The sequence below is a fragment of the Parambassis ranga genome, chromosome 2 (genome assembly GCF_900634625.1).
Source record: "Parambassis ranga chromosome 2, fParRan2.1, whole genome shotgun sequence".
NCBI classification, from domain to species: Eukaryota; Metazoa; Chordata; class Actinopteri; family Ambassidae; genus Parambassis; species Parambassis ranga.
Window position 1 is genome coordinate 7,851,029 of NC_041023.1, and position 8,991 is coordinate 7,860,019.

At 41.8% G+C, this 8,991-nt stretch overlaps 1 protein-coding gene across 2 annotated transcripts; it reads left to right on the plus strand.

Moving 5' to 3' along the window:
- The first annotated feature begins 278 nt into the window (after nucleotides 1-278).
- clk2a (CDC-like kinase 2a) lies at nucleotides 279-7,478 on the plus strand. 2 transcript variants are annotated; one of them, XM_028433465.1, is made up of 13 exons: nucleotides 279-458; nucleotides 1,512-1,705; nucleotides 1,828-2,113; nucleotides 3,208-3,298; nucleotides 4,115-4,181; nucleotides 4,314-4,430; nucleotides 4,690-4,856; nucleotides 4,946-5,040; nucleotides 5,190-5,319; nucleotides 5,553-5,635; nucleotides 5,728-5,807; nucleotides 5,902-5,992; nucleotides 6,176-7,478. In XM_028433465.1, exons 2-13 carry the CDS (start codon nucleotides 1,512-1,514, stop codon nucleotides 6,362-6,364), a joined length of 1,590 nt encoding a protein of 529 aa, XP_028289266.1. In that variant the 5' UTR covers nucleotides 279-458; the 3' UTR covers nucleotides 6,365-7,478. The 2 variants fall into 2 exon arrangements, with proteins under 2 accessions (XP_028289266.1, XP_028289276.1); XM_028433475.1 differs by lacking the exons at nucleotides 279-458; nucleotides 1,512-1,705; nucleotides 3,208-3,298 and having other exon boundaries at nucleotides 1,986-2,113.
- Nucleotides 7,479-8,991: the final 1,513 nt, after the last annotated feature.

The following is an 8,991-nucleotide window of genomic DNA, read 5'->3' on the forward strand; positions in this document are numbered from 1 at the left end:
TTGTTCATGTGGTCATTAAAGCAGCTTGTATGAAACATGTAATAAAATCTGCAATCGCTATAAACAACCAAGGAATAACATAAAATGACAAACGTGAGATTTAAACCACATAATGTTTGCATATATAGTAAATCATGACATCAGTCAGATTATTGAAAAATAAATATCTCTATTATTGTGACGTTATTGTGACATGTAGATAGGTCCGTTTCGCATTTATAACTGTTGCTGCTTAAACAATGACAACTAACTAGTATCTGCTTGTGTAGGGAGGGGTTACAACCAGCACTAGTCTGAACTAGCACTAGCTGTACTGGATAGACGGGGAGAAAAAAAAGCTGGCTGCGCGATAGCAACAGAGCTTCAAACGTCGAGCTAGCATTAAGGTAAAAGGAAAAAACTGGAACGCCACCACGGATTTTTTGTGGGATAAACGTACAGGGCTCGCTGCTAAAACGGTAAGGAGTTTATTTTTCATCCTGTTAGATAAGCTGTAGTGCGATCGTGCAGTTAGCAAGACCGTTAGCATAGTAGCCGTATAGTTGATACATTTAGCTAGCTAAGCTAAGATGGCGGTCGAATTATTTACATTCGCTAGTTGCTAACAGGGGATGCTAGCTGCAAGTATGTCGCTAATCGAGCTTGAAGCTATATATTTGTTGTTAGTTGAAAGGTTGTACATGCTGGTACTTAACAAAATAAGCTATGATTTCGCTAACGTTGCGTGTGTTGTAACATCTAGCACGTAAGGAAAAACATTGGCGATGTGTAACGAGTAGATCATATTATTGTTTTAAACCTGCAGTGCTGTTAAGTTATGAATCTAGTTACTGAAATGAGGTGACGTTGTTATTACTCTTTACTACCATGCCAGTGGCTTATAATTACTTAATGCACGTCTATATTTATGTTTGGGATTCATAGTGTAATAGGATAATGCAACAGGGTTATAAATACACTCCTATTCGGACCTTAGGTTCACTTTTGCAGGCCTTCTCTAGTAGCAGTTTTTCTAGCTGCAGCTTATGAATGTATTTGTAGGCTGCATGCTTTATCCTGATCTCCCTTTAAGTTAGAATGTTTGTCTGTTCAACTGAATTCACGTTTCTAAACATAGAATCTCGTTTTGTCCTTCTGCATAATATATAAGTCTGTCACTAAGATATTCATTATAGGATTTACTTGTTGTAGAAATCTCATGACATGTCTATAGTGAAATTTATTATCAGCTCAGAGCCAAATGTGTAACAGCTCTGTTCAGTTTGACCCCTACAACTGGCTCTCTTACTGAGTCCCATAAATCACCTTAACTCTGACAGTGAGCAGCTGTCCCACTTGTGTGAAAACTGGGCAAGAAAGATAATGTGGTAACTGTAAAAATGGCTTTTCCTACTTTAAATGCAGTTGTTCAATGGGCTTTTAATTAACTGTAAAGGACATTCATCCACAGTCACGTATTTTCTAAAGCGCAATGAGTAATGATCTTATTTGTTCCTCTAACAATCCATCAGATGCCTCACACCAGACGATATACGTCTTCGGATCGAGACAGTCGAAGCAGCTACCAAGACCGCCACAGAGACAGGGGAAGACGACATCGACACAGAAGATCACCGACGTACTCCTCCAGTAGTGACAGAGAGAGAGACAGAGACAGGAGGGGACGGGGACACAGACATGAAGCAAGTTATGCACGTTCAAGAAGGTATGTCTGTGTGTAAAGTTAGTGTTTTGCTTTTTTGTAAAGATAGCTTGTATGACCGAGTTTATTTTAGATCTGGGAGGTTACCAGTCTTCAGGTTTTAACACATTTTCCCTCTCATTCAGCCGGAGCTATGACAATCGTTCAACAGAACACCGACCATTCGACCGAAGATACTGCGAGGGATACAGGCGCTTGGATCAGAGCCGGGATCATGACCGCGAGAGAGACAGGGAGCCGCATGGAGCAGCTGACGGTTACTATCCACGTGACTTCTCCCCGAACATGTACGACTACCGGCGCGGCCGTGAGAGGGAGCGCGAGCGGGATGAGTCATATCGGCGGAAAGGCAGCAGGCGTAAGCACAAACGAAGGCGGCGTAGAACCAGGTCCTATAGCCCATCCTCCTCGGTGAGTACAGTTAGACCTGAGATTGTGTTTTAACTTTTACCCTCTCTCTCTCCACCTCCCTGTTTCTTTCACTGAGCTCTTTCTATCTCTATCTATCCTAACCATTTGCTATTTACAGCCCTTGGACTTGGTAAGTAGTACAATCTTTATGATTTGTTTTTGTTCTGTCAGAGGGGTTTTATGATGATTTTTTTGTTTGTTTTTAATTGGCGTTTCTTTTTTGGCAGAGCATTTTCATTTTTATGCAGACACTTTCTGCTAGTTTACCATGATCAACCACTAATTCTTGCTCTTCTTCACTTGCACACCCACCACGGCTTTCCTAACGATTCCCCATGAAAGCCTACTTACACACTTAGTTCTGTGTCTGCAGTTCTACCTTTTATAAATAAATTTTAGTTTTTTTCAGTTGTATTGGGAAAAAGCCAGAAATGTGAATAGTGATAGAATAGTGATTTTTTTTTAAATTTTTTTTAGTGCAGATGGATTTAAAAAAAGTGAAAATGTTCTCCCAAACATGATACAAAATTTAGAGATATTTATTTGTGAGATATTGGATTAAAGTAGTATACATGTAGGGGAGCAATGGGGGTGAATTTGTAGCATAAATGTTTGGGGTTATTTTTTAAATGTTGTCTGCTTGAATGCATAAGGTCCAGTCTTTTTTATCTTCCGTTACATTTAATTTGAAAAGTCAGCCTAAAAAGTTTTGAACTATAGTTACATTATTGTCTTAAATGGCTTTTGCGATGATGAATGGATATGCCAGTTGCTTCCTTGTTTGTAAGCAGCTGTGGTTTAAAGGTAGAGGGGGGAGAGGAGAAGAGGACAACATGTAATCTTTGACTTGTTCCCTTGCACTATATCCCTATCGTTATATATTTCCTTCACTTGGTGTCATGCGTGAATCGTCCCATGACCACGAAACCCACCAACAACCACAACTACCATCAACTACTGCCAACACCACCCTCCTCCTCCCTCCTCATCCACCTGTGCCGCCTGACGCCATGGCTGCGGCTGCCCCTGAACCCCTCCCTGCCCCCCTACGGTCGTGTTGTTACCTGCTGATGGCGGTTTGGGTGTGAAAACAGCGGAGCGACAGCCGGACGCGGGCACTGAGTGTGAGGGACGACGAGGAAGGGCACCTGATCTGTCGGAGTGGGGACGTCCTACAAGAGAGATGTACTCACTGCCACTACTCTATCGTAACCCTTCTCCATATGAGTATTAAAACATAGAGCATTTACATGACATGGGAGTGCCTGATGATGCCTTGCTAGAATGCTCTTCGCTGTAGCTGAAATAGCAGTGTGGATTTCAGAAAAATGTTGAAGATTTTGAAAGGGACGTTAGCTACATTCTGCTTTGTGTTGTAGAACTTTAAGCTGTGGAGCATTTTCTGTGTTTCACAGGTTTCTAAGCATAGAATCTCATTTGCAGCTGTTTGTTTCTGTTGCGTTTTATCTTTAAATTCAGTTATAAATCCGTAACCTTTTTTTTTTTCATTATGTGGGTTTAAAGTTTTCTTGGAGTAGGACGCTCACATGCAAATCACCTATTTAGTCATTTTCATTCAAACAACCAGCGTGCCTAAACGCTTTATTTACTTTTTAGTTCTGGGAATTACTAATTTTAAAAGGAGTACCAATCAGTTTTATCACGCCTGTATTCGTATAGGCAAAGATGGCCACATCTTGAAAGAATGTGCCGTCTTTTTCGATGACTGCAAATTGGTCATCAAAGGAAGGGAGTGCTTTATGTTCGCCCCCTGATTTTGTATGATAGTGCCCTGCAGTCAGTTTTTATAGACTACAAAGTGTTTCAAACCTGCCGCATTGAATAGGCAGCCATTCGAAAAAGGGGATGGGCGCTAGCGCTGTTCCGCCTGTCTACACTTTTGGATAATGTATTCTTGCTCAAGAACACATTTCTAATGCTGCTGTTCTTTCTTCCCCCGCTCTCCCTCTCTCTTCCTTTTCTCTCTGTGTTGTGTTGCAGATGAGATTGTCAGCACTTTGGGAGAAGGCACCTTTGGGAGGGTGATGCAGTGTGTTGACCATCGCAGGTGAGTGTCAGCTAAAGCAAAAACAACAGCCGGCAGTCTCTAGCATGTGGCCATAATATTAGTTATACTCAGTGGCTAAGTGTCAGTGTTGTGTCTCTGTACTGTAGCTTCATGCTATCTGTTGTTTTTCAGGGGAGGAGCCCATGTTGCCCTGAAAATTATCAAGAATGTGGAGAAATACAAGGAAGCTGCTCGCCTGGAGATCAATGTACTAGAGAAGATCAATGAAAAGGATCCTGATAATAAATTGTGAGTTCTGATTGAATACTGTGGTACTGCAATGAGGTAAACATTATACACATAATCCTTGCAGCTTTAACTAATAGACACATATTTCACAGTTGCATGCCCAGTAGCTTTTGCAGAAACTCTGCCTTCTTGAGGCTTTTGGAAGTTACCAGGACACTTGGTTGACACCTGGTTTTGTTATGTAAGGGAAGTTGTGTTTGCCCACATGATCTGTTCCTCATTGTCACACCTCTCTATATTCTGTTTTTTTTTCTTACAGTCTATGTGTGCAGATGTTTGACTGGTTCGACTACCACGGTCACATGTGTATCTCTTTTGAGCTTCTTGCCCTGAGCACCTTTGATTTTCTAAAGGAAAACAACTACCTTCCATACTCAATCGGTCAGGTCAGACACATGGCCTACCAAATCTGCCTAGCTGTGAAGTGTGAGTTGCTTTTACAATTGCAGATGTAGTTATATGGTACTTTCTCTGGACACAACACTAATTTGCTGTCAAATGTTTTTTCTCCATAGTTCTCCATGACAATAAGCTGACGCACACCGACCTGAAGCCTGAGAACATCCTCTTTGTCAACTCAGACTTCACAATGTCCTACAACGTAGAGAAGGTAAAGACAAGAGACCGCCTGGAAACAGTATCACATATGATGCACCTACAGCAGATGCTCTTCAGTTGATAGCAGATCTGCCTACATCAAATACATCAAAGGATGAACAGTTCTACTGAATATTCATTACAAATGTTGCTGTCTTTCAGAAACGAGAGGAGCGGACAGTTAAGAGTACTGCAATACGTGTTGTGGATTTCGGCAGTGCCACCTTTGACCATGAGCACCACAGCACCATTGTGTCCACGCGACATTACCGTGCTCCTGAGGTCATACTAGGTGAGAATGACTGCTGGTGGAGGGGGTGACCAGTGTGTATGGCAAAACCAAGATACAGAGCTGGGAAATCACACTGAAGATGAATGGTGTTCTAGAACAAACCAGTCGACACAAGAAGGGCTCAACATCTACACCCTGATCCCTCAAGGGGGCCCTGTTCTACCAGAATGAAGTCTACTCGTCACTTACATGACTCGATATTCTATATATTTACAACATGCCTCTTTTCTCAGAACTAGGCTGGAGTCATCCCTGTGACGTGTGGAGTATTGGCTGTATCCTGTTTGAGTACTACTTGGGTTTCACTTTATTTCAGGTATCCAGCAACACTGTACACAACACATGTATAGAAACACTCTACACATGGTGTAGAAACATTCTGTTGAACCATGGTCGACTTTCTTTCAGACTCATGACAACAGGGAGCATTTGGCCATGATGGAAAGAATCCTGGGGCCGGTGCCCTCTAGGATGATTCGAAAAACAAGGTAATAAAACGTACATAAAATTGTTTAAAAAAAAAAGAAAAGAAACCAAGGACTTTCAGAAACGGTTTTCACTCTGAGCATCTTGTATTTTCAGAAAGCAGAAGTATTTCTATCGTGGCCGCCTGGATTGGGATGAAAGCTCCTCAGCTGGGAAATATGTCAGAGAAAACTGCAAACCCTTACGGGTAAGACACGTGGGTGGGCAGTGGGATAGGAATGACTGCAATGATTACAAGGACGGCAAACTATAAACGCATTATGCTAGAAAAACAACTGTGCCCTTGTTTTGTAGGCAGTCTCAGTATTCCTGCTCACTTTGCCCTCTCTGTCTGTCTGTCTGTCTGTCTGTCTGTCTGTCCTTCCATCAGCGGTATCTTCTGTCCGAGGCAGAGGAGCACCACCAACTGTTTGACCTCATTGAAAGCATGTTGGAGTACGAGCCCTCCAAGAGGTTGGTGCTGGCTGACTCTCTAAAACATCCATTTTTCGAGAACAGCGGCATTGGGGAGGCTTCTGGTAGCAAGAACTGGGAGGGCAACAGAGACATCAGTCGGTGACCCAAAGGCCTCTAACAAATCTATGAGGAGCAGCTAAACTGTTGAATGAACTGGGCCTTCAGAGATTTTTTTTTTCGTCGTATGTCTTTAAAGCATGGACACCTTAACGTTCTGCTCCTCCACCTCGACCCTGTGACGTCCACCTCTGCAGCCACAAGAGGCATGTTTTCTGCAGCGGAGACCAAAATAAGTCCACAAAAGACTGGAACCGGAGTCAGATGTGGCTTTTCGGAGAGGCCGAGTAATCTTAAAAGGAATAATGTTGATATCCAAAGTAGCCCTCTATGCAGCTCCTGTCTTCCTTTTGACTTCTGAACCACCTTCCTCCTTTCCGTCCATCCGTCTTATATTTACAGCAGCATGTGAAATAACTATAAGGAAACCACACCACTACCGCCAGTCCTAAGAAAAAAAAATCAGTTTTTGGAAAATAAATGTCTTCTCTGAAGCCCAAGGAAAGGGTAAAAAGGAGATAGAGCTGTATATGCAGTGGAAGTCCTCGCCCACACACTTTTAAACATGGAGACGTGCAAGGAATTCTATTATGCTGATATCAATTTATTCTAATTGATAACATATTTCCATGGAAATGACAAATAACTCCAGCAGAGACAAGTTTCTCAAGGTTTTAGTTTAAGTGAGCACTTTTTGGTTTGTTTTCTTTTGTTTTATTATGAAATAAAATTCCTCTATTTGGAGACTCTCCAGGTGATGGCCACTCCGCTCACACAGGCCTCTGTAGCCCTTCTTATTGATAAATAGATTTGTTTTTGTTATGCAGCGCTTTCCGGGTGGGTGTGTGTGTGTATGTAGCGTTGTGGATGGAATGGGTGACACTTCATGTTTTGCTCAGTGGCATAGTTTGAGTATTAGTCACTGATCGTTCTCATACATGTAAACATAAAAAACTGCCTTTTCATGTTTGGCACGGTCACACCTGAAGTCTCTCCGTTGAGGTTTAAGCACACAGCTCCTGTTGGCGGTATTTATTATGAGTTCCGATAAGTCTTCACCCTCCTCCCCCACCTGTACATGACTGTGTTTTTTGTATGAAAAAGCGTATCAATCTGTAAATATGTATTATTGTGTAGAATTAAAGTCCTTGCCAAATGCTTATTGTGTTTGTACTGTCAGTTTGGGTCGAAAAAGGAAGAGGTATGACTTTAAATATCACAGCGATTGGATAAGTTTTGATTGAATTGTTTCTGAGATGAAAAACCTAGGACTATTATTTCACTCCATGCAGGTCAGGTTTGCATTTTAATGTTAAGGCTGTTCTTTAAGCCTTCCTTTTATTTAAACAGTTTTCAAGGGTCCAAATTTAAATTATATGCAGAGAATACTTTTTATATTACTTTTATATTCCTGTACTTATTTCCTGTGCATGTAAATTACTTATGATGTTTAACATTCTCTGAGGGTAAAAGGTGAGAAATCAAAGCACTGAAGTGATTACACACAGGCCAGGCGATATAAATAACGATGTTTTGTCTAAACACCTAAGTTTTAGTAGGGCAGCAGTGGCTCAGTGGTAGAGCAGGTAGGTCTAATAACCGGAAGGTTGGTGGTTTGATCATAACTCCTCCCTAGTCATTGTTGCACATTATTGCATTGTTGCGCCCACATTGCAGTGCACTCACTGGTGTGTGGTGCTACTTACTGAGCAGCCTTAAGCAATTTTTAAAGTATTTCAAAAAAAAAGTCCATATAAATCACACTTAAATTTCCAAAATGGCAGTGCCTATAACAAGATCCTGACCTCACTGAGGTGCAGTGCGTGGAGGCGGAGCCTCATCGTCCATCTTTGGTTGACACCTGATTTCCTTCCAAAAACACTAAGCTCTGCTGTCACCTTTTCCGCAGGAACAGTTGCAGCCATGCATAAAGTAGCCTTCACCATCTGTTGCTCCATTAACCTGTTCCCATTCTTCCTGTACTACAAGCCTGTCCATGAATGGGCTGTTACTCCTGTCATTCCCTTACTCTCTAATATTTATACAGCAGCGACAACCACGGACAACAACATACCTCTAAACTACGCAGGACACCTTAGATTAGGAACAGTTGTTCTTGATTGACACACAAAGTGTATTGTTTATCATATAGGAGGTACATGTGCTTACAGCTGAGAAATCCTTGAATCTTTGCTGTAAATTTGACATCTAATGGGTAATTTCTTTTTAATCCTGGTTTTGAGTGCACTGAATGAATGAATGAATGAATGAATGACTGAATGACCCCTTCTACACTAGGTTTGCCCACGCACCATCTGTCTGACTTCCTGTTAGTGTTCACAGTCACACAGGTGTCTATGAACAAAGTGCTGCGTGTGAATTTCCACAAACTATTTCAGTCAACGAGCAGCTGTTTACCTGAGCAGAGTTGTTTGTGAAGTCCTCTGCTGTTAATCAGATAAAAGTCTCTGGTGTCTTAAGCTAATCCTGTTTGAAGTCATCAGTCAAATCCTCATAAGAGCAGACAGAGTGACAGAGCAGAGGTTTGTAGAGGTGCACAACCTGAAGCAATGCATGGACTGGAGTCTACCCTGCGCAGCTTTAACAAATGATACCTTCAGCTGTCTGTGTCTACAGGAGATAACACTCACAGGTCAGTTCCTTTATTGTGTC

Bases quoted from the DNA above. Each gene is read 5' to 3' on its own strand.
- clk2a (XM_028433465.1), top strand. From the start codon at position 1,512: ATGCCTCACACCAGACGATATACGTCTTCGGATCGAGACAGTCGAAGC. The intron at 2,114-3,207 runs GTGAGTACAGTT...GTGTGAAAACAG, and splicing joins CCTATAGCCCATCCTCCTCG to CGGAGCGACAGCCGGACGCG. The intron at 5,320-5,552 runs GTGAGAATGACT...CTCTTTTCTCAG, and splicing joins TGCTCCTGAGGTCATACTAG to AACTAGGCTGGAGTCATCCC.